General features: G+C 40.2%; 2 protein-coding genes across 5 annotated transcripts in view; one reads left to right on the top strand and one right to left on the bottom strand.

Annotated features, from left to right (window-relative positions):
* RHOBTB3 (Rho related BTB domain containing 3) overlaps window positions 1–16,331 on the top strand; it is a 79,146-nt gene extending 62,815 nt beyond the window's left edge. For 3 of the 4 annotated variants that reach the window (XM_089679143.1, XM_089679146.1, XM_089679142.1), the window contains 3 exons: window positions 3,338–3,504; window positions 10,781–10,877; window positions 16,049–16,331. In XM_089679143.1, coding sequence (XP_089535269.1) covers window positions 3,338–3,504; window positions 10,781–10,877; window positions 16,049–16,164 — 380 coding nt within the window. In that variant the 3' untranslated portion in view covers window positions 16,165–16,331. The remainder of the gene's footprint in view (window positions 1–3,337; window positions 3,505–10,780; window positions 10,878–16,048) is intronic. The other variant, XM_089679145.1, reaches the window with a different exon arrangement.
* A 4,275-nt stretch (window positions 16,332–20,606) lies between these two features.
* GLRX (glutaredoxin) overlaps window positions 20,607–26,157 on the bottom strand; it is a 30,286-nt gene continuing 24,735 nt past the window's right edge. Inside the window, exon 3 of the mRNA XM_089679141.1 lies at window positions 20,607–20,732. The gene's annotated coding sequence lies outside the window, so the exon portion shown is untranslated. The remainder of the gene's footprint in view (window positions 20,733–26,157) is intronic.

Below are 26,157 nucleotides of genomic sequence, written 5' to 3'. Positions count from 1 at the left end.
GGTACATAACCATATCAAGAATTGCTAATTTTGTATAGTAAGCAAAATCTATGTATGCAGGCTCTACGTATTGCTCAGTAGTACTGCCTAGTGATTGTGCTTAACTGCTCCTCTCTCTCTATACAAGTCTATGGCTGGCCAGAGAGGGGGATCTCTCCTAGGGGAAATATCTGCCAATCAATCCAGTGACAGTGGTGCAATGTAGTGCTTTGATCCTTTACTCTTCTATGCAGAATAGTGATGAACTGGCAGCACAGTCACAAGGATATCTCAATGTACAATATTGAGTACCTCTGACTACCTTTATTAAAGCATCTCAAAGGTCAGAAAATGCCTATTTAAAGCACGCCACCCTTGGGAGGATCACATGGTAGGACAGGTTTTATTTGACCTAATTAGTATTCAATGTGCCTGGCTAATGAGCTTAACTGAAAAGTCATCAAAAGAAACCTGTCAGCTACTCCAGTCTGCAGTGCAGAGCCAATGAACATTGGTGCACCTCCAGGTATGAAGCACACATGCATGCACCTCCTGCCCCCCCACAAAGCAGTGCTCAGTGCTTGAGAGGCAGCTCAGCAGGTCCGCGCACTTCCAGAGGGGAGAAGGAGGCATGCATGGCTGAGTGCAGTCATCAATCAATTTGGGTATGAGTGGTATTAGAAGTGGGGGTTTGCAAGAGCTGCAATAAACATACGGGATGTTGACAAGAATGGGGAGGGTGAAGTACACAGTGTGGGGTTGCACTTTAAAGCATATCTAAAACCAGGTGAAGATAAATAGGAAAAAGCCTAAAACAAAAAAGGAAACAAAGGGCTTGCGTTCACTCACATTGGTCTCTGAAAAGAGATTTGTGTTGGATCACTTTTCAGAGAGTGATACAGGAGTGGCTGAGATATGTTACTGCAGCCTTCTAACTGCTAGTTTTTTTGACAGCTGAACAGGGTTTTTGGATGCAAATCTTGCACCGTAACCCCAAGCCTGGCATTTGACTTAGGTTGCAGCATGGTCCCATTTGCTTGAATGGTCGCTTTGGCAGTGGTAATGCCCTCCAAATGCATCAGGGGTATGATTTTTGTTGCAGCGATTTACAGTTTATAATCGGCTTCAGTGTTATGTGCAGTAGTCAGGGGGAGGTAAAACTGGGGCTTAACATCCTGTTTTTTCTGGCCCCTTACCACAAGTGTAAACAAACCCTAATACCACAACATCTAAGGACTGATAAGCTGCAATATACAAGGGGTGTCTAAAAATGTTGGTGATTAGGCCGATATCTCAACAGCAACATGAGCCAGGTTCGCATGCATGCACATGGCTATCCAGAGACGCATCAAGAAGCGGTACTTAGCGCAGAGTACATGTGACCATCAGGGTAAAGCCACTGCGGGCAGTTAAATGTAGTCATTGTGAGAAGTAGGGTCACAGTGAAATGGAGCGAACAAGTGAACATCAAGTTCTGCTACAACTTGGAGAAAACCACGACAGAGATGTGTGAAATGTTGGTGCATGTGTACGGGACGGAAGCTGTGAGCAGAAAATGTATTTACAACTGGTGCAAACCAGGATCCAGAATTCAAGCGGCAATCAATGGAATGGTGTTCACCATCTTCCCTGCGACCCAAAAAGAGTCACCTGTCCAAGGTTAAGACAATGTGGATCGCCTTCTTCAACAATGATGGCATCATCCATAAGGAATTCATTTCTGGGGGTCAAACTATGAATGTTTGTAGAAGCAGTCTGCATGCCTAGGTGCTTGATTTTATACACCTATGGCCATGGAGGTGATTGGAACACCTGAATTCAATGATTTGGAGGCATGTCTCAATACTTTCTGCAATATAGTGTACCTCATATTATATTTTTGTTTTTGAGAATATCAATTCTATGCCCAGCTATACAGGTGATCACTAGAGGGAGCATTTACAAATCTGCAAATACATCATGGCCACTATACAGGTGACCACTGGAGGGAGCATTTACAAATCTGCATACACATCATGGCCACTATACAGGTGACCACTAGAGGGAGCATTTACAAATCTGCATAGAGATCATGGCCACTATACAGGTGACTACTAGAGGGAGCATTTACAAATCTGCATATAGATCATGGCCACTATACAGGTGACCACTAGAGGGAGCATTTACAAATTTGCATACACATAATGGCCACTATACAGGTGACCACCAGAGGGAGCATTTACAAATCTGCATACACATCATGGCCACTATACGGGTGACCACTAGAGGGAGCATTTACAAATCCGCATACACATCATGGCCACTATACGGGTGATCACCAGAGGGAGCATTTACAAATCTGCATACACATCATGGCCACTATACGGGTGATCACCAGAGGGAGCATTTACAAATCTGCATACACATCATGGCCACTATACGGGTGATCACCAGAGGGAGCATTTACAAATCTGCATACACATCATGGCCACTATACGGGTGATCACCAGAGGGAGCATTTACAAATCTGCATACACATCATGGCCACTATACGGGTGATCACTAGGGGAGCATTTACAAATTTGCATACACATCATGGCCACTATACGGGTGATCACCAGAGGGAGCATTTACAAATCTGCATACAGATCATGGCCACTATACAGGTGACCACTATACAGGTGACCACTAGAGGGAGCATTTACAAATATGCATATAGATCATGGCCACTATACAGGTGACCACTAGAGAGAGCATTTGCATATACATTAATACATATATCCACTGTACAGTATGTGTGTGTGTAAGTGCAGTCTGTATACAGAACAACAAGCAAGTAAAACTGAATGTTTTGTCAAAAACTATACTGTATAATGTTAACATTATTAAAAAAAGGTACTTACTGAAAATATACTTTAGTGTCTAATTTCTATTGCAGCTGTATATTTGCAAACAACCAACATCCAATTATAATGCAAAACCTGCATAATGAGTTATACAGCTTTCATTATAACAAAAAAGAATGAATTTCTTCTGAATGTGGGATATTTATCATTCCAATATAAACAACTTAGTTATGGTCTAATGAGTTTCAAAATAATATGAACTTTTGATTAACTTTTTAAATTTTAAAGTTTCCATTTTCTCAGGACCGGCTCAGATAATTTAGTTTGAAAAAAGTTTCAACTAGAGCTGCATATGTTAATAACATATTAGTCATCATCAGTATATCCAGGCCACATGCACTGTATTATTTTTCTATGATGGGGTTATGTTTCACCAAGTAATGGCTCAGACATTTGATATACAAGTTATGTCCTATTTCTGGTGTGATGTGCAGCTGAAGCCACACTTTCACTAATTCTAAATCTTTTATCAGCCAGCATTCTACAAGCCATGTCACTGATGATTTGTTCTGAGATGTACCAGGTGTCTCGATTACAACATGTATGTGAAAATTATATCATCACTCAGCTTCAGAGCATGCCAAGCAGAGAGCTGTCATCGTCAAGCCTAAGTGTGGTCAGTCTGCTTAAAAAAGCCAAGGTATTGTGTGATATCTTCCTGCACATAATCGTGTATATGACAAGCCGGGTATAATGGATCTGTTGCATTGAGAGGGCCTCAATACAATTTGTATTATCTGTTACAGGCATTTAAATAGTGCCAGCAATTATGAGGTGCTTTAATATACAGTACTGTGCAGATGTTTTGGCAGGTGTGAAAATATGCTGTTCATGTCAGAATTTTAGGCTGTTCTAAGTTTTCAGAAATAGAAATGGTAATATTTTACTTTTATCAACTAACAAAACGAGCACAAAAAAAAAAAAAGTAAATGAAGAAAAGAGAAAGTCAAATCAATATTTGGTGTGACCGCCCTTTGCCTTCAAAACAGTATCAATTCTTCTAGGTAGACTTGCACACAGTTTTTGAAGAAACTCAGCAGGTAGGTTATTCCAAACATCGTGGAGAACTAACTACAGATCTGTGGATGTAGGCTGCCTCAAATCCTTCTGTCTCTTCATGTAATCCCAGACAGACTCCATGATGTTGAGATCAGGGCTCTGTGGGGATTAAACCACCACATCCAGGACTCCTTGTTCTTCTTTACACTGTAGGTAGTTCTTAAAGTGGGAGTAAACTCCTCCCTTTTTTGCTTTGTACCTACAGTGGATATAAAAAGTCTACACACCCCTGTTAAAATGTCAGGTTTCTGTGATGTAAAAAAACGAGACAAAGCTAAATAGTTTCAGAACTTTTTCCACCATTAATGTAACTTATAAACTACAACTCTGCTGAACAAAAAACTGAAATCTTTTAGGTGGAGGGAAGTAAAAATAAAAAACTAAAATAATATGGTTGCATAAGTGTGCACATTCTTAAACTAATACTTTGTTGAAGCACCGTTTGATTTTATTCCAAGCACTCAGTCTTTTTGGGTATGAGTCTATCAGCACGGCACATCTTGACTTGGCAATATTTGCCCACTCTTCCTTGCAAAAACACTCCAAATCTGTCAGATTGCGAGGATATCTTCTGTGCACAACCCTCTTGAGATCATCCAACAGATTTTCAATCAGATTCAGTTCTGGGCTCTGGCTAGGCCATTCCAAAACTTGATTCTTCTTCTGATGAAGCCAGTCCTTTGTTGATTTGGATGTATGCTTTGGGTCGTTGTCATGCTGAAAGATGAAGTTCAGGCTTCAACTAAAAAGCTGAACATGAAGAGGAACGTTTTGTGCCATTATTGACTGGTAGTTGGAACTGTTCATAATTCCCTCTACCTTGACTAAGGCCCCAGTTCCAGCTGAAGAAAAACAGCCCCAAAGCATGATGCTGCCCCCACCATGCTTCACTGTGGGTATGGTGTTCTTTAGGTGATCTGCAGTGTTGTTTTTGCACCAAACATATCTTATGGCCTAAAAGTTCAACCTTGGTTTCATCAGACCATAACACATTTTCCTACATTTGGGAGACTTCAGATGTGTTTTTTGCAAAATTTAGCCAGGCTTGGATGTTTTTCTTTGTAACAAAAGGCTTCCGTCTTGCCACTCTACCCCATAGCCCAGACATATGAAGAATACGGGAGATTGTTGTCTCATGTACCACACAGCCAGTACTTGCCAGATGTTCCTGCAGCTCCTTTAATGTTGCTGTAGCCCTCTTGGCAGCCTCCCAGACCAGTTTTCTTCTCATCTTTTCATCAATTTTGGAGGGACGTCCAGTTCTTGGTAATGTCACTTTTGCGGCATATTTTCTTCACTTGATGATGACTGTCTTCAGTGTGTTCCATGGTATATATAATGCCTTGGAAATTCTTTTGTACCCTTCTCCTGACTGATACCTTTTAACAATTAGATCCCTCTGATGCTTTGGAAGCTGTCTGCAAACCATGGCTTTTTCTGTAGGATGCGACTAAGAAAATGTCAGGAAAGACCTACTAGAACAGCTGAACTTTATTTGGGGTTAATCAGAAGCACTTTAAATGATGGCAGGTGTGTACTGACTCCGATTTAACATGATTTTGAATGTGACTGCTTAATTCTGAACACAGCTACATCTCCAGATATAAGAGTATTCAAACACATTATTTAGTTTTTTTATGGTGACCCCCCCCAAAAAAAAAAAAAGACTTCAGTTTGTTTTTCAATTGAGTTGTACAGTCACAGGTCACATTAAAGGTGGGAAAAGTTCTGAAATTATATATCTTTAATATAATAAGGCTTTCCTGTAGGTATCATAAATATTACCTGTGTAACTGACAGTGATGTCACTGGCGCATGAGCTCTGAAGGAACAGCATACTCGTGCTGTTCCTTCAGAGCCCTGAGCTGTAAACAGTTACTCCCGCGTGCATGCACGGGAGTGACGTCGTCATAACACGGGCAATCAAGCAGCCACAGTCAGCGAACCTGGAAGAAGACCAGGTGAAAATGGATTCCTTGTCAGCAGTGACAGGGCGCCACTGGAGGGAACCATTTCACAGGTAAGTCTGTCATTATGTGCTAGTATGCGGTGCATACTAGTACATTATGGCTTTACCCTGCGGGGGGAGCAGTTTTTTTTTTGTTTTTTTTCAGCAGCAGTTTATGTGTTATTCACAATGTCAAAACTATATTATATTGTAGCTTACCAATCATCAGATGTGGTGGCTGCACTAGTTTTCTTTTCTTTGGCTTTTTCCCTCTGTTTTCACCTGGTGATCTGGCCAGTAACATGCATCCTGTATTGGTAAGACACCACCATGGAGGAATGAGCCAGGACACAGCAGATGGCAGCATTGTCAGTCTTCGGAGGATGGGAGTGTTAAATTTATTAACAAATTTGAATGCAGTAACAAATGGAAGCCAAACTCCAGCTCACACTTAGTGACAGAAAACAGTTTTTTCCTTTTTAGGATAAAGGTTTTACATGAATAAATAAAAGCTAATTTTAATCATTCCTGCCAGTGGTAAATTGATAATCTCATCCATATAAACGGATATATTCTGCTGGAACTTGAGCTTCTGAAACACAGCAGACTTGCTGGCTGTATCACCAGGTGAAAATAGAAGAAAGAAATTCTAAAAATGAAACCAATACAACCATCACATTTAAGAATTGGTAAGCTGCAATTCATAATAAATGTTTGCTTTTGGATTTAATACTGCTTTAATGACATGTATGTTTGCGGTCATTGTCCTGCACCAGAATACATTTGTGGCCAATCACACCTCACTGGTGGTATGGCATGATGGATGTACCTGTCTGTACATCTCTCATTAATCTTGACCAAATCTCCAACACCATTTGCAGAAATGCAGCTCCACATTTGCAAGGAACCTCCACCATGCTTCACTGTCAGGGGTGGATTGACCATTTGGAAACTCGGGCACTGCCCAAGGGCCTGGGGTCAGTAGGGGGCCCCATGAGATGCCCCTGGTACCTTTTTTCATAGGCTTTTTTGAGTTTGGGAAAGGACACAGGGGCCCCGTGATCCTCTATTGCCCCGGGCCCCATGAGTTGTCAGTCCGTCCCTGTTCACTGTTGTCTGCAGTATTGAACCGCTCTCCAGCCCTTCGGCAAACAAACTGCCTTGTGCTCTGGACTGATGAGTCAAAATGTGAAATATATGGCTGCAGCAAGAGGCAGTTTGTGTGCAAGTGTACCTAGAAAAATGGAAGAATTGATGCTGTTTTAAAGGAGGTGGCCACACCAAATATTGATTTGATTTGGATTTCTCTTCTGTTCATTTACTTTCCTTTGTTAATTGATAAAAATAAACTATTCGCAGTTCTATTTCTGGAAGCATTCTTAGTTTACAGCATTATTTCACATGCGCTCAATACCTTTGCACAGTACTGTATATAAATATTCTAAATTCCTTTTTTTAAGTTATCAAATTACCTTTGTCCTCAGTTGCATAAGGGCTTTAGAGAGCTAGGGGTGAAGAAACCACAGTACACTAATCTTATTTATTTAATTTAATTACAGGTACTTATATAGGGCCGTTTTATTTATATATACAGTTGCAAGAAAAAGTATGTGAACCCCTTGGGATTATGTGGAGTTTTTCATGAATTGGGCATAAAATGTGCTCTGAACGTCATCTAAGTCACAACAATAGAAGAACACAGCCTGCTGAACATAATACTACACAAACATTAGATGTTGCCATGGTTTAATTGCACATAACATGTAAACATTCACAGTGCAGGGAGGAAAAAGTATGTGAGGCCCTAACTTAATGACTTCTCCCAGAGCTAATTGGAGCCAGGAGTGAGCCAACCTTGACTCCAATCAGTGTGATGATATTGGATGTGTGGCTGACAGCTGTCCTGTCCTTAAAAAACACACACCTGTTTTGGGTTTACTGGTTTCAAGAAGCACTGTCTGATGTGAACCATGCCTTGCAGAAAAGAGCTCTCGGAAGACCTACAATCAAGAATTGTTGACTTGCATGAAGCTGGAAAGGGTTACAAAAGTATCTCCAAAAGCCTTGATGTTCATGTGTCCACAGTAAGACAGACTGTCTACAAATGGAGAAAGTTTAGCACTGTTGTAACTCTCCCTAGGCGTAGTCGTCCTGTAAAAATGACTGCAAGAGCACAGCGCAGAATGCTGCATGAGGTAAAGAAGAATCCCAGAGTGTCAGCTAAAGACCTACAGAAATCTCTGGCACATGCTAACATTTTTGTTGACACATCTACAATAAGGAAAACATTAAACAAGAATGGAGTACATGGGAGGACACCACGGAGGAAGCCATTGCTGTCCAAAAAGAATATTGCAGCACGTTTGAAGTTTGCAAAAGAGCACCTGGATGTTCCACAGCACTACTGGCAAAATATACTGTGGACAGATGAAACCAAGATTGAGTTGTTTGGGAAGAACACACAACACTATGTGTGGAGAAAAAAAGGCACAGCACACCAACATCAAAACCTCATCCCCACTGTAAAACATGGCGGAGGGAGCATCATGGTTTGGGGCTGCTTTGCGGCCTCAGGGCCTGGACGGATTGTTGTCATTGATGGAAAAATGAATTCCAGAGTTTATCAAGACATTTTGCAGTAAAACGTACGACCATCTGTCCGCCAACTGAAGCTCCGCAGAGGATGAGTGATGCAACAGGACAATGACCCAAAGCATACAAGTAATTCAACAAAACAATGGCTGCAACAGCACAGAATACGCTTTCTGGAGTGGCCTAGTCAGAGTCCTGACCTCAACCCGATTGAAATGCTGTGGCATGACCTTAAGAGAGCGATTCACACCAATCATCCCAAGAATATTGCTACACTGAAACAGTTTTGTGAAGAGGAGTGGTCCAAAATTACTCCAGATTGTTGTGCAGGTCTGATCTGCAACTACAGGAAACGTTTGGTTGAGGTTATTGCTGCCAAAGGAGGGTCAACCAGTTATTAAGTCCAAAGGTTCACATACTTTTTCCTCCCTGCACTGTGAATGTTTACATGTTATGTGCAATTAAACCATGGCAACATCTAATGTTTGTGTAGTATTATGTTCAGCAGACTGTGTTCTTCTATTGTTGTGACTTAGATGACGTTCAGAGCACATTTTATGCCCAATTCATGCAAAACTCCACGTAATCCCAAGGAGTTCACATACTTTTTCTTGCAACTGTATATATATATATATATATATATATATATATATATATTGTACATTCACATCAGTTCTTAACCCTCAAGGAGCGTACAATCTAAGGTCCCTAACTCACATTCATACGTACTAGGAACAGTTCACCTACCAGCATGTCTTTGGAGTGTGAGAGAAAACCCACGCAGGCACACGGATAACATGCAAACTCCAGGCTGGTGGTGCCGTGGTTGGGATTCAAACCAACTGCCAGTCAGAAGTGCTAACCATATAGCCACTGTGCTGCCCAGTGAATCTTCCCAGTGAATGGCTGTGCAGGGGGTGTCAGCACAAGTCTGATCATTGGAAGACAGGCAGGCTGTTCTCCCAGCACAGCCAGAAAACTGACCACACTGGGAAGGATGTGTTCTAATGCCTAGCATGATCAGTTTAAAATAGGAAAGCAGAGGGACTGGCAGGAACACCGGGGATTTCACACAAAGGATGCAATACTGAGAACAGGATACTTTTTAACACAAGTACTGTACATGGTACAGCAGGTACATATCAGGAATGTGAAATGTTAGGGTAACATAGTGTTTGTCAGAGGTTAGGCTGAGGTTAAAGTGTAACTAAAGGCAAAACTTGTTTTTTTTGGGTTTTTTTTTTTGAATAGAGTTGAAATGAATTGGAACCCCTGTCAGTTTATATTGCTGTCTGTACCCCCATTAGGGAGATTTACCCTCTCTATTTGTCCTGTTAAACCATTATCATTGAAAATGAAAGTAAAAGAAAATCGTAATGTTTGGGTGGCCCCAGAAAAGTGATAGAGGGGAAATCGTCCAATGGGGACACTATTTTGGTGACCTGAGGATCCCCAGGGAATTCCCTTAATTTGCAGGGATTTTTTTCTCACTTTTTTGGCTGTGGGACAGGAAGTAAAGGCAAATCTCCCCAATAGGATAAAGATGGCGAAAACTGACAGGGGTTATAACCCTCCCTTACTCTATCTAAAACCAAAAAAGTTTTGCCTTTAGTTAGATTTTAAATGTAATTTGGTCATTTTTATATTACAAATTCAAGAAGGAAAATGTTTTTTTATATGTAATAACACCTTACCTCATTTATATGGCAAAAAATAGTCTCCAGCAAACAAAGAGTTTAAAGAAGGGCCATTTGAGAAAGCAGGAGCAGTATTCAAAGTTTTTATAGACAGAATATTTTTTATAGAAAGATTTGCATTATCTTTTCAATTTAATCCTGCAATTGTATGCATGGAAACATATTTGCAACATTTTAGTATATATTTAAGATACATTTATGGTTTCATTTGAAACTTTTTTTCTCGCTTCATGCAGAACTTTTGCCTGATTACGTGGCAGTTCACACTTGAACGCAGAGCTGGATTGCGCATTTTCAGCACCATGTCCCAATTGTGCTGTGCCTGCAGTCTGCAGCAGGTGTCACTGTAAAGTTAGCGACACCCCAAGCGCAGAGGGGAAATGCAGTGCGTTAGTCTGCAGCAGATCGCAATGTACCAAAGTACCATGCGATCTGGCTATAGTGCGTTAGTGGGCTGAAAACACTGCTCTAAAATTGCACAGAAATCTCACAGGAAAGCAATTGCAGGGTCATTGTGAGACATGACTAATGCATCTTAAAATGTGTAACTGAGAAATATGCATACATACCATTATATAATACCGTAAGGTGTATTAATTATCGATTTTCCTGTATTGTAGTTTTATAACTCTGAAAGCCTGTACACTTGGCTGCTCTATTTTCTTGCTGCACACTATTTAATCTTCAGCCAGAAGGCCGACTTCCAAGATCTTTCAGGTACTTTTAATATATATTTTTATATTTGCATTTCTTTGATTATATGTTTTATAAGTAAATTCTAACAAATAGTTTAAGACCAGCACCTGGGTTTTGTAGCCTGGCTACACAAGAGAGCTTTCTTCCTACCAGAAGTTGTATTGCGGCAGAGTGAGATTTTTCACCAGGATGCTCTCCATTAGCACCCTACTACAGCAGCAGATACCCCATGTTCCAGGACCACATGCTTTCTTTGTTGCACCCCACCCAGAATACTTCTTTTGTCAATGAACACAACCTCTTTAGTCTACAGGTTTATCAGCACTCCACTAGTGGCCCTTTAGGCTGCATTCACACTTGAGTGTTTTGTAGCTTAAAGCTCAAAGCTCCAAAAACACTCAAACTTAAAAAATCAATTGTTCTCTATGGTGCCTGTTCGTGTGATCAGGTGTGAACAGGCACCATAGAGAACAAAGGATAATTTAGGTTTAAGCTTTTTTGGAACTTCGAGCTTCAAGCTACAAAGTGTGAATGCAGCCTAAGGTCAGAAAAATTAAAAAAGACAACCACTTTCTCTTTGTTTCTGATACTTTGTGGGAATAGGTAACTTCTCCTTCAGGCAGGACATAAGATTTAAATGACTCTAACCCCAAGTTCTTCTCTCCATCCTACTTCTTCCCAGACTTTGACAAAGAGGCTATGCATTTTCAAACTCTTGGTAGCCTTTGTCAACACCCTCCCCTTATTGCCAGTATTGGGCTCAATTCACAAAGAGTTATTTTCCTCTTAAAATGTGAGGTAAAATAACTCTTAGCTTTTTTTTCAAACTTTTTGCAATTCACAAAAGCACTACTAAAATAAAGCATGAGTTATTTCATTAAAATATGCTCATGAATCCATGTTTTATCTCATGTGATATCATGGGCAGCACAGTGGCTTAGTGGTTAGCACTTCCGCCTGGCAGTACTAGGGTCGCTGATTCGAATCCCAACCATGGAACCACCTGCCTGGAGTTTGCATGTTCTCCCTGTGCCTGCGTGGGTTTCCTCCGGGTACTCCAGTTTCCTCCCACACTCCAAAGACATGCTGGTAGGTGAATTGGCTCCTGTCTAAATTGGCCCTAGTAAATGTATGTAGGTGAGTTAGGGACCTTAGATTGTAGGACCCTTGAGGGTTAGGGACTGATGTGAATGTACAATATATATGTAAAAGCACTGCGTAAATTGATGGCGCTATATAAGTACCAGGAGCGGACTGACTACTCATGGGGCCCCCGGGCAATAGGGGATCATGGGGCCCCTGTGTCCTTGCCCAAGCTCAAAAAGCCTATGAAAAAGGTACCAGGGGCATCTCATGGGGCCCCCTATTGGCCCCCAGGCCCTCGGGCAGTGCCCGAGTTTCCAAATGGTCAGTCCGCCCCTGATAAGTACCTGTAGTAATAATAATATCCAGTGGGATGGATACAATAGAGAAGGATTTGAACCCCTGCCAGATTTTTGTTGCAATAAAGGGGTAAAATGGTTTAAACCATAGAAATATGCCAACTCATTAAGTTCATGCAGTCCTTGCAGCATATGTATTAATACAAAAGAAACAAAACAAAAATAGCCAAACAGGAAGTGAGAGGAAATTCCTGCAAATTAATGGAAAATTTCTCCTCTATTACTTTTCTGGGGACCACCCAAAATTTGAAGTTTTCTTTTACTTTCAATGAAAATGGTAAACTGGACAAATAGGGTGAATCTCCTTAACAAGGGCACAGACAGCAGTAAAAGCTGGCAGGCATTCTAATCCCTCTCTATTCTGTCCAAAACTAAAAAAAAAAAGTGTTGCATTTAGTTACACTTTAAATACTGCTTGCCTGGACCACTGCTTATTTAACTCGTGCATTTATTTATTTATTTCCTTTAGTGAATTGACTTTAATGCCTTTTTATGAGTTATTTAACTCATGTTTTTTTGTTTTTGAGGTAAAAATGCTCATAAGGATGATAGTGAATTGACATTTTCAGTATCTCATGAGATAATTGGAAAAAATGTGTCATGTGATTCAATTATCTCCTGAAATATTCTTTAGTGAATTGAGCTCATTATCCTTAGGCCATCTTTATGGTGCAAAAGAACTTGAGTCCATGCATTTGAGCTTATAAAAAAAATATAAACGGTGGCACAAATATCAAGTACCTTCAACATCACGATTTAAATAATATTGGTGTGGCGCTTACTGTGTTACTGACTGTAAATAACAAGCTATAGCGCATGTGTTACTTTTTATAACTACCAGAGTTCCACCCTCTGGAAATCTGAAAATGGAAGTGATGTAACAACCCGACCAATGAGTTTCGACACTTTGACGTCATCAGGAACGGTAAACATCCTAAAAGTGCTTGAGACCCACTTATGCTGTATTGGGGGTCACTCTGGAGAATGAGGTGGACAAGGAAGGGAGCACAGGGTGATTTGCACACACCAAGAATTTTTTAGCACCAGTCACTTTATTATTATTATACAGGATTTATATAGCGCCAACAATAAGTGTCACACCAATTGTATTTCAATCCTTTTGCAGGCCATACATGGTTTGCATACAAAACGATTTTTCGTCCAAAAATTGGAAACGTTATTTGCTCGGTAATCCGATGGTGCCATCATTGATTTCAAAAATCGGCCGACCAAGTCATAAAGTTCACCCCATATAACATGCAAAACGTCTGTTCCTTCCAGGTCACGGCTAATGCGCATATTCTTTTCGGAAAAATGATCGTATGAATTGACCATCATTGAGTCGAAAATCGGTAGTTTTTCACGAATTTTCCAACATGGCCGATCATCAAAAAGGGGAGGAACCACGATAATCAGCCGGTGCCATTGACCCACTAACACAGCAAAAATCAGCTGATTATTCTTAGGTCCAATTTTTGGACAAAAAATCAATTGATTTTCGACCCATGTATGGCTGGCTTTAGGGTTAATCCTTTTGGGCATGGTGGAGGCAACTACACACAGATTTGACACTATAGCGCAGAGTTTTGTGTTTATTTACCATCAGCACCACGGGTTATAGCAAGAACATAAGCAGTCCCTCTTGAGACAGTTTACTTTGCACAGAGGATCAAAAGCTCTCCCTCTTTGCCTCGATCCCTTGAAGGAGAAGCACTAGAAACCACCTAAGGGAAACGAGGTCAATGGTGCCATACTCTGAGTCCTCAGGCATAGGGAACCCTGATCATGTCTACATAGAAACACCCACCCAAAGAGACGACTTCTATCTCCTCACGTCATTGCTACACAATGCCATGCTACATCATCCAGAATGATGATCTTTTTTCTGAGGAAAACCCACCAATCGCAAAGAGCCTAGGCTACACAGGGAAGCCCTTAAGAAGATTAATAATCTGTATATTTATACTAGTGCTGGATATGTATGGTGAGCGTATTTGTCAAACCATTATTGCTTTTAGATTACACTGACAGCATGTTGTGATAATGTGGAGGAGCACCTATTTAAGGGCTCATGTACACTGCAGCTGCTAAACTGACGTTCAGGAGCTAAACTGACGTTCAGGAGCAGTTGAGCGTTTTTTTCAGCAGCCCCTGAACTCTCCTTTATATCTTCCTATGTGTCCATGTACACAGTCGTTTACAGGCAGTTAAGTTTACAGTCATTCTTTTTTCTTCATCAAAAATGCATGCAAAGCATTTTCCATGTATTCAAATGGACACCAGCGCAGTCAGTTCCAGGTTTTGCGTGAAGGAAAAAATGGTAGAATGTGCTACATTATGCTCATGATGGGATCCATAGTGAATGCAACCAGAAAAGAGAGGTAATCTCAACATATACTGCTCTCTCTGCTTCTGCTCTCTCAATTAACTATTTCAGACATTTTGAGAGAAATAATTTACTATTTTTAAGTGCATTCTGGGCACTTGGGAGGGTCTTCTGAGGTTATCTTTTAAAATTGCTTCTAAATGCAAATGTGCATAAACGCGGTATGCAAACCTACGTATTCCAGCAGTCAGTTTCCAGCAGTCAGAAGAATTTTCCAAACGCCCCATGTACATGAGCCCTAATCCTCACCGGTGCTTCATAAGTTTGGATGAGTGTCGGCTGTTGCAAAGATGCAATGTCAGATACCGTGTAGTAATATCATGGCATTCTAAAGGACTCATGGAGCAGAGGTCTATTTCAGAGCCCTGCACATGCCTCCTTTCATCAAGGAAAAGAGAAGATGAGAGTAAGGTTATTTCAGGCCTTTTTGCAGGGTTTTATGTGCAGATTGTTCCTTCTCCATTGAAACATTGAGCCAATATGTCCTTTCCTCTGGTGATCTCTGTACTGCCCAGAGATGAGATGAAGATTCTTTTTTGAGATTGTCAGATGAGTCATTCCTTGGGTAACCTGACTGAATTAGGGTCAATTCACACCTGTGCGTTGATCTGCATTTTAGTGCAGCTGCAACACACAGATCAGTGCAAGGATGTCTGAAAAACAATCATTTCCAATGTGTCCTATTCACACCATAATCCTGCACATGCATGTCAACTGACATCAAAATGTATGTCAATGGACTTCAGCGTGCAATAAAACAAAACTAAAATGGATGGAAATGTACAAGCATTTTCCACACATTTTAGTGCCAGTGTGAATTGACTCTAAGCCCTGGTTTACACTGATGTGGTGCGGAATTCGCAGCATTTTCTGTGCGAATTCCGCACCGCATCAGAATCACACCCCGTTCATGCGAACCACTGCGGGTGTGTATGTTAACAAGACCCCGAAAGCAGTCTGCAAAACGCAGTGCGATGAGCAGAATCGGATCGCATAGGTGTGAATACCCATGCGATCAGATTCTAGTGCGGACCCAAAAAAGGGACCTGCACCTTTTTGGTGTGGGTGCGGTGCAAGTAGAGCCATACAAAATGTATGGCTCTAATCACATTGCACACAAATCGCATGTGGTTTGCACAGGAATGCGGTGCGGTTCCTGTGCGAATCACATGTGATATACCGCACTGCATATATGTGAACCCAGGCTAAAAGTTCTTACCTTTTTATCATGCTAGGAACACCTGTGCCTAATTTACCTGAGTAGAAACAGCCATGTCTAATTCCATTTGTTCATTTTTCTTGATGTTAGACTTGCCTCTGCCTGTAAACATTCTGAGACAGCATTTTATTCTTTTTTCATTCAGCTGAAGAACTGGAGTTTGTAGAAAAGCACAGATGGCCTTCACATTTTTACTTGACTCAGCTTGCAGAATATCGAAGGTATATCCACTCCCCGAAACACAAATGTGTTGTTTTGTGAATAGAGCATGTCATGCACCCAGCACTAAATTAGTACTGATCTTCAGGTCAAATCATTTTTTTTAAATATATTTTTGCTATGGAGTTGAACACTTACCTTTATTTACTATGGGATGTATGATTTATTATACTAGGCTGTAAGAAAAATATTAAAATGGTAGCTGCTGATCTTGTGTGTAATGCTGTTTGTTTGAAAGAAAGCAAAGAAATTTTGTAAAAGCAGAATTGCCTAGAAAATGGCAAGATAATTTAACAAAATGGCAGTTGTTTTCTAACTTTTTCACCTTTTCATATTAATATGAGGGCATAAAAGAAAAAATACCCAATCTGCTCTAAATAGAGAGAGAGAGAGTGTGTAAAAATCCCCAATCTGCTCTAAATGGAGATTATATACATCTATATATAGTGTGTGTATGTATATACACAAATTGTTAAATTTGTATGTGAGTTGGAACAGGTACATTTTTTTTTAGGGTAGCTCCAGCCAAAAAAATTTAAACTTTTGGATAGCATAAGCAAGGGTTAGCTGGACATGCAATGACGAGGGATTGCCAACAGGTCCGCCAGGCAGTAGGTGGCAGCATGTGGTGAGCAAGATGGCTGCCTGGGAGTTTCTGAGACCAGCGTGACATTGCACTGCCTCCATTCCTAAGTATGAGTCTTATGTAAGTCGGATGTTTATAACTCAGGGGCTGCCTATATATAAATACACACAGTATATATATCCCTAATGAACCATAAAATGCATAGAACACCAACAACCAAAATTGCTGCTGTATTTAATAACCCCAAAAAGTATAAAATAAATGAAGTCTATAATACCTCAGAGTACAGCACAGTGATATATACCTTGCAATAAAAATGAAGAAACTTTTAAAGTGATCCAAGTAACACTGTGTCAAAAACAAAAGTATAGATAAAAATACAATGGTGTTCTGTGCTTACATGAAAAAACAAATCCAACAGAGATATAAAATGTCCAATTAACAAATGTGAAAAGAAAAGTGTTCACTTCAATCTTTGATTGCTCTCTTCTGTGAAAATAATATCTTGCAACAAAAAGTGTGAACCTGATTATTGTGGTGAAAGGGACCTCTGTGAATATTTATTAAAGGGTGAAGAGTTTTTTGTTGCAAGATGCATCATTTTTCACAGAAGACAGCAATGAGAGATTGAAGTGGACACTTTGTTTCTCTGATAGCTGGCACCCATTAGCTGACTCATGCCACATTGTATTTCTGGGGCAGTGTAGCTAAACCTATTAATTGAGTTACTGCCACAGAAATTGTATTGTTCCGTCAACTGGCTTTCAGTCCATATGGGTACCTATACTTTTGATGTTTAGATAGCCACAGCTACCAATCTTTTGACCTGGGGGACTATCACTCTTCATACCTTTGTACTTTCCACACCCCAAGCCAAGTGTTTTTGGGAGAGGAGCCGACCAGAAAGGTTAGTTTATTTTGGCCAATTCCTGCTGTTGTCATAAGATAAGGTGAGTGCTAAGGGTGTGCCTGTACTGTGCATTAACTTGCATGCTTCGGCACAATCAACTTACACTGTCATGCATTTAATAAAGATTCATACGTCTAATGTATGCCGAAACACGCAGGGTGGTGCTTAATGTGACTTTATTACGCCTAACAGCCGCTGGAATATAGTTCTAGCTGCAGGTTTGTGATATACTGGTATTTTTATTGTTCGAAATTATATTTTAAATTTTATGATTTTAAAAATCATTTTTATTGGATTTACTGCACTATGAGGCTTGGTTTGGTCTTATATGTCCTTACTGCATGAGCTGAGATTGGTAGGAAGCTGGGACATACCTCTGCTCAGGGCATTACTGGGATCAATTCCACAAGTGCTTAAGGCCACTGATTAAATAGGTGGGCCATGGATATTTGGTAAGAATTCCGTGTTTTCTGTCTTCACTGGATATATTAAGAAGTCTATGGAAATTGGAATCATCCGTTGGTGGCACAATGCTGACTTTTTTTTGATCACAGAAGTACACCCATTTCCTGGACTCTTCTTTCTCTTGACTCAGGCAGAAAATATTTTTTCATTGTGATTATTTTTCACTTTTTGTCTTGTGTGTGATACACCAAAGCACATAGATTATTTGGATGTGTAATGAAATCATTGTATATTAATGTAAGAGCACTGCACATTTTAAATTATAATAATAGATTGCTGGGTGGTCAGATCTGACAGCCATTGCTGGGTGGTCAGATCTGACAGCCATTTTTAGTACAAAGACAGCAATACATTATTACTAATTAAACATTGCTGATTCAAGCTACTTACTTATATGTCATTTATAAAAGAATAGTAAATGCACCCATACTGATTTTTTTTTTTTTTTTTTTTTTTTAAACGTATTTATGATATTTTTTTAAATTAGAGCTTACAGACCATGATCAGTGGATCACAGGCAGAATATTCATGCTCCTGCAAACTATTCATCCAGCTACAGGTCTGTAACACCAGTTACAGGGTCAGAGTACGTATCAATGGACTACATGTGTGGTAATGTTATTGCACTTGTTCTCCATTGAGAACTGTGAGTCCCTTTGCCATGATGGCAGATCATTTCAGATTCCTGTGAAGAAATGACATGGCTGTGCAGGTGGAGCCACACGGCTTCACCAAATTCATATAACGGCAGAACAACCCGTGAATTCTGTTTGGAAAGATGGACAAGTCCATCTTTCTGACTATGCTTTACAATGTACGTTACACCCTATATATTATGGAATTTAATTTTAAAGGCTAACTCTCCAGTTAAAAAAAAAAAAAGAAACTATGAATCAGAATTGGGCACCACCAGGATCCTTTGGAAACAAGAAATTAAGATGGTTTCCCCCTAAACACCACTTCTGCAATTCACAGGGTGCATGCAGGGTTGACAGACCCCATCCATTGCAATTGCAGAGCAGTGTCTGAAACCTGAAAACAAGGGGGCATGGTCCATCTCAGGCTGGGCTGTTATTGAAAGAGCCAATCTGAGGCAGATTTAAGCAGCCCTAATAATTTTTCTACATGGGAAAAGCACTTTTTTTTATTTTAAAGAGGAGCTTCTCCCAATAAGGGAAGTCCCAGTTTAAGACCCCCTCCCCCACCTCTTTAGGAAATGGCACTTTTTTTTGAAGGGGGTGGGTGCCTGGTTTTGAAAGGTACCCGCTCCCACTTCTGCCAATGCCACAAAACCCCGCTTACACTATGCCCAACACCACTTTGACACGCGTTACCAAGCTTTTTTTGTGGCATTGGTGCAGTAAAGGATTCTTTCTGGAAACTGGACCATGCAGCTCATTTTTGTTCAAGTATCATCGTATTGTGCTCATTGAAACAACCACACTGTCTTTTACCAAAGCAGCCTGTATTTCTCCTGAGGTTACCTATGGGGGTTTCTTTTTATCCACAAGTTTCCCGAAGTTCCATTACCTTGTTACACAGGCCTTTTTGACAGTTCTTTTCTGCTCACCATGGCTCAGTACATCCACAATAGAGCTAACAAACTCATCCACTATTTATACAAAGACACTAATTGCAGTTTAAAAAGTCACAGATGTGGGAAATTAATCTTTTAGTTGCCATTTTAACCCGTGTGTGTCACCTTGTGTGTCTGTACCGAGGCCGAACATTCCAGGATATGTAAACAGTTGATCAGGGGCATTTGGGTGATTTCTGTTATCATTGTGACTTAAAAAGGAGTCAAACAACTATGTGATAATAAATGGCTTCATATGATCACTATCTTTAAATAAAAGAGTTTTTGGCATGATCAGTCATATTTTCAATAAAAGTGCCACAATGTCATGATTTCTGCTAGGGTATCCAAACTTTTGAGCACAACTATATATTAATTGTTCAAAAGACCTGACTTTCTTAAACTCTGCAAATTGTAAGCATAAATTACAGGAAACTTGTCATGTAGTTTGGCGGACCCTCGGTTGAACAGAGCCTTTTCCAGCAGTTCATTTAAGCAGTCCTGGTTGCGGCAAGTGTGCCCTACAGCATGAGCTGAGCTACAGTGCTGAGCAGATGTCAGCAGATCAAAGCTGATAATTACAAAACCGTACTATGTACGGTTTTGTAATTATCTCCTTTAAAATGGAAGCTGTCTGGCTGTCATATTAGAGGGAGATCACCAATGACAATATCCAAAGCTGCCCATGGCATTGTCATTGGTGACCTCTCCCTCTAAAATGGAAGCTGTATGGCTGTCATATTAAAGCAAATTGCTTTATCACATGTCAAAATACTGGTCCAGTACAAATATGTAGGTGTTTGGATTCACCTTACTGCAAATCACTAGATCAGATTATTAAAGGCCAAGAACTGGAATTTTCAGGAAGTCAGCAATGGTAGTCTCCATATCTCTCTTGGTGCAGATTTTATTGATAGCCAACTCATGTAGAAGAATGTAACACAGAATCATCACGCAAGGCAACATGTTTATTATTAAATATTTATGCAAAGCTCCAAAGACATCTTCATGGTACTGTAGAACCTTCAGGGTGCTCTAGATTTGAGAAGTTCACTTTCTGGTGGTACAAATGTCTGTGAAATGGAACAAAGAAATCTATTGACATTATCTATTGAAATTATCGTGTTTAAGACTTCTTTCCATATCATATACCCAATATACAAATGAGCAGTACAGCCATATTAACTGAGGCACAAAATAACAGGTGATAAATATTAAACAAATCATACCAATTTAGACATAAAACAGTCAAAAATAGACTGACAGATCCAATGTTTGTTCTGATGGGTTTCCTTTAAAGGCACAAGCTCCAGGCACCTTCCTTTTTTTTTTCCTTGTTTCCAGGGGCACAGACACGGAACGAGAACAATATGTTTGTTGCAAGTTAGTGACACCCCAGTTAGTGAAGAAATGATAAAGCGTACAGCCCTGCAGAGTACAACTTCAAAAACAAGACAGGGGTGACATCTTCCATATTTCCTACCTCACAGGTCCCTTAGGGTATAGCTGGATTCCTTTCTGGTATGTTACTATGCATTGTGGTAGCCAATTTATTTGTGATTTGCTAAAATGCAGGACCTTTGGAAAACCATTCAAAATGATACAAAACAAAAGGTGTAAATCTGGCCTTACAGGTTAAAGGTCTGCTTTCAGTATACTGTATGTAAAGTGTGATCCAACATTCTTAGTTGCTGGTAAGTGAACTTGTAGCTTTGAGACCCATTTATAACAGAGATCACTAGTATCAGCAGTGTTTATTCCACAAGGCGCCTGCATTTTACTTCCCATTTATAAAATGGTACAAAGCCTGCAGTATCCCATGGAGTGTTCGCTGCATAATGCTGCAGAAAATATTTCATACTTGGAGGAGAGGCCAGTAACATGACTTTGACAGGTCCCTATGACTAGGTTCTCCTTCTGTACAATTTCCCACCCCCATTCAACTCCGTTGTATAAATGTCTTTAAAGGCTACGTTCACCTTTGCAGAAAAAAAGAATATACAGTATGCACATATTTTTACAGAAAAAAAATGTGCAATAATTTCCTGCAGGAGCCTAGAAAGCATTGCACCCATGACCAGTAAATCATTGGTGCAATGTGGGATCCTGCAGACATTTCCTCTGGCTTTCAGCCCGTACCTCTGTAAGGGCTTCCAGTTTGAAAGCTGAAGGACACGGCCATGTACTACCAGAGAACTCTGCAGCGCTCCTGCAGCCCATTGCAACTACAAGTCCATCTGCTGCGTTGGCAGACAGGCTTGTTGCCTATTGTAGCCTAAGCAGGCCATACATGGGTCGAATTCCGAACAATTTTTTGATTGAAAATTGAAAACATTGTTCGTTCTATAATCCGATGGTGCCACCAATGACTTCGAAAATAGGTAGTTTTTCACTAATTTTCCAGCATGCCCAATAAACGAAACGGGGGGGGGGGGGGGGGGACACCATAAAAATCGGCCAGTGCCATTGCCCTATTAAAATCAGCCGATTTTTCTCAGGTCCGATTTTCTAACGAAGAATTGTTCGAAAATCGGCCCATGTATGGCCGGCCTTAGTCAGTCACAGGAATCTGTGAATGAAAGATGCAGCTGTGTGGGTGGACCATTGTTTAACCGCTTCCCGACCGCCCTAGAGCAGAAGTACTGCTACAGGGCGGCAGGGATGCACAAAATCATGTATACATACATGATTTGCATTTCCCTACCAGTGCCGCTATTGGCTGCTTGGCAAGTCAATCACTGGATCCCAGCCGCCGATGCTCGACCGTGACTCGGTGATAGTCGGCTGAGCTGACAATGGGAGAGGTCTGTGTGTAAACAAAACAGATCTCTCCCATCTTGACTGACATGCTGCTTTGTACTGCTCTGCACAGCAGAGCAATACAAAGTAAAACACACACAGAGCACACTGTTAACCCTTTGATTGCCCCAGATATTAACCCCTTCCTGCCCAGTGTCATTAGTACAGTGGCAGTTAGTCAGTTCCCACCTACTGTAAGAATGCCTGCCACAGTCCCGTGTAAGTCGCTGCACGCTGCCATTACTAGTAAAAAAAAAAAAAAATTCCAGTATATATTGCCATTTGTAGAAGCTATAACTTTTATGTAAACCAATTAATTTACACGTCTTGGGATTATTTTTTTTTATAGCAAGGACATGTAGCAGAATACATTTTGGCCTAAATTTATGAAGACATTTTATTTTTAAAATCTTTTTACTGGATATATTTTATAGCAAAAAGTCATATTGGGACTTTTTGTTGTTTATAGTTCAAAAAATAAAAACCACACAGTTAATCAAAAACGACCAAAAAAAAGCTCTATTTGTGGGGAAAAAATTACAAGACCACACAATTAATGCAGCGCCGTAGTGCAAAAAAATGGCCTGGTCAGGAAGGGGGGGGGGGGTTAAATCCTCTGGAGGGCAAGTGGTTAATAAATGGAAAATGTCTGTATTTTTATATATTTCTAATTTAAGAAAGAGTCATGGAATATGTGGTGTCCTGTGGTTCTTTGAAAGGCTTGTCCAAATAACCTGAAAATACCAGTTCAACAGTAAAGCAATCCTTGTTACTGGCATTCTGACAAGATAATTGCGGTGTCCTAGAATTGGGGAGGATGCTGCAGATTCATTTTTCTTGTAATGCATGCTCTTATTTAAAGCTGAACTCAAGGCAGATATAAGACACAAATTTATGCATACAATCATTAAATGTATTTTTGAAATGTAAGTAGTGCAAGTCCCAAAATGTGAACATATCAGCTTCTTGTATAGCAGAGATAAAGGCTGAGAGGAAGTGGCTGCAGAAGGAGCCAATCAGTCCTGTGCTGGCACAAATCATTCTGATAGCAGGAGAAAGCAGACGGATCATCACTGTGCTGCTTCTCCTTTCACTGTCTTGTCACAAGCTACAGGTGGGGTTTTTTTCTCTTTTGAGGAGTTATGCTTTAAAAGATATCTGCTAACATCTTTCCTGGCTGACATTTTTACCTTTACTCTCTATTTGACTTGTAACAGAAATTTTGTGACTATAACATGTTATGTATTGGGCAAGAATATCCCTGTTTTCCTTTATCGTTCTTTCATGTTTGTTTTCTTTATCAACATCCATGTGTGTCTTCTTTATCTGCCTACTGAGTCATGTCATTTTTAGACAAATACCTTTCATTTTTTGTCACCATTTTAAACAATAAAATACTAATGAATTCAAAAGAAAGTCTACATTGAAAACTTTGAAGTTTTGGAAGCACTGAAATCCTGGTCAGGTTTTATTGCTATCTGTGCCCCCACTGAGGAGATTCACCTCATTTATCCTTGCCAAATTTTACAGTTGGCAGAGAAGCAGAAATAAGGCAAAAATCTTTAACCATTTGCCCTCCAGAGGATTTACCTCCCTTCCTGACCAGGCCATTTTTTGCAATACGGCACTGCGTTACTTTGACTGACAATTGCACAGTCATGCAATGCTGCACCCAAATGAAATTTATGTTCTTTTTTCCCACAAATGGAGCTTTCTTTCAGTGGTATTTGATTGCCTCTGTGTTTTTTTTATTTTTTGCGCTATAAACCAAAAAAATACTTTGACTTTTTTGCTAAAAAACATATCCAGCAAAAAAAATTTCAAAAATCTAATTTCATCAAATTTAGGCCAAAATGTATTCTGCATGTCTTTGCTAAAAAAAATTAAAAAAAATCCCAATACTTGTAAATTAATTGGTTTATGTGAAAGTTAGAGTCTACAAATGGCGGTATATATATATTATATACACACACACATACACATATATATACATATACAGTCAGGTCCAGAAATATTGGGACATTGACAATTCTAACATTTTTGGCTCTATATACCACCACAATGGATTTAAAATGAAACGAACAAGATGTGCTTTAACTGCAGACTGTCAGCTTTAATTTGAGGGTATTTACATCCAAATCTGGTGAACGGTGTAGGAATTACAACAGTTTGCATATGTGCCTCCCACTTGTTAAGGGACCAAAAGTAATGGGACAACAGCTTCTCAGCTGTTCCATGTCCAGGTGTGTGTTATTCCCTCATTATCCCAATTACAATGAGCAGATAAAAGGTCCAGAGTTCATTTTAAGTGTGCTATTTACATTTGGAATCTGTTGCTGTCAACTCTCAAGATGAGATCCAAAGAGCTGTCACTATCAGTGAAGCAAGCCATCATTAGGCTGAAAAAACAAAACAAACCCATCAGAGAGATAGCAAAAACATTTGGCGTGGCCAAAACAACTGTTTGAAACATTCTTAAAAAGAAGGAACGCACCGGTGAGTTCAGCAACACCAAAAGACCTGGAAGACCACGGAAAACAACTGTGGTGGATGACCAAAGAATTCTTTCCCAAGTGAAGAAAACACCCTTCACAATAGTTGGCCAGATCAAGAACACTCTCCAGGAGGTAGGTGTATGTGTGTCAAAGTCAACAATCAAGAGAAGACTTCACCAGAGTGAATACAGAGGGTTCACCACAAGATGTAAACCATTGGTGAGCCTCAAAAACAGGAAGGCCAGATTAGAGTTTGCCAAACGACATCTAAAAAAGCCTTCACAGTTCTGGAACAACATCCTATGGACAGATGAGACCAAGATCAACATGTACCAGAGTGATGGGAAGAGAAGAGTATGGAGAAAGAAAGGAACTGCTCATGATCCTAAGCATACCACCTCATCAGTGAAGCATGGTGGTGGTAGTGTCATGGCATGGGCATGTATGGCTGCCAATGGAACTGGTTCTCTTGTATTTATTGATGATGTGACTGCTGACAAAAGCAGCAGGATGAATTCTGAAGTGTTTCGGGCAATATTATCTGCTCATATTCAGCCAAATGCTTCACAACTCATTGGACGCCGCTTCACAGTGCAGATGGACAATGACCCAAAGCATACTGCAAAAGCAACCAAAGAGTTTAAGGGAAAGAAGTGGAATGTTATGCAATGGCCAAGTCAATCACCTGACCTGAATCCGATTGAGCATGCATTTCACTTGCTGAAGGGAAAATGGCCCAAAAACAAGCAGGAACTGAAGACAGTTGCAGTAGAGAAGTGGCAGAGCATCACCAGGGATGAAACCCAGCGTCTGGTGATGTCTATGCGTTCCAGACTTCAGGCTGTAATTGACTGCAAAGGATTTGCAACCAAGTATTAAAAAGTGAAAGTTTGATTTATGAATATTATTCTGTCCCATTACTTTTGGTCCCTTAACAAGTGGGAGGCACATATGCAAACTGTTGTAATTCCTACACCGTTCACCTGATTTGGATGTAAATACCCTCAAATTAAAGCTGACAGTCTGCAGTTAAAGCACATCTTGTTCGTTTCATTTCAAATCCATTGTGGTGGTATATAGAGCCAAAAGTTTTAGAATTGTGTCGATGTCCCAATATTTATGGACCTGACTGTACATACACACACACACACACATATATACATGTACACTGGAATTTTTTTTTTTTAATACTAGTAATGGCGGC

The sequence above is a fragment of the Staurois parvus genome, unplaced genomic scaffold, assembly GCF_062004578.1.
Source record: "Staurois parvus isolate SC_StPar_1 unplaced genomic scaffold, SC_StPar_1.0 ptg000218l, whole genome shotgun sequence".
In the NCBI taxonomy this organism is placed as follows: domain Eukaryota; kingdom Metazoa; phylum Chordata; class Amphibia; order Anura; family Ranidae; genus Staurois; species Staurois parvus.
This window is presented reverse-complemented; position numbering and strand designations above follow the sequence as displayed.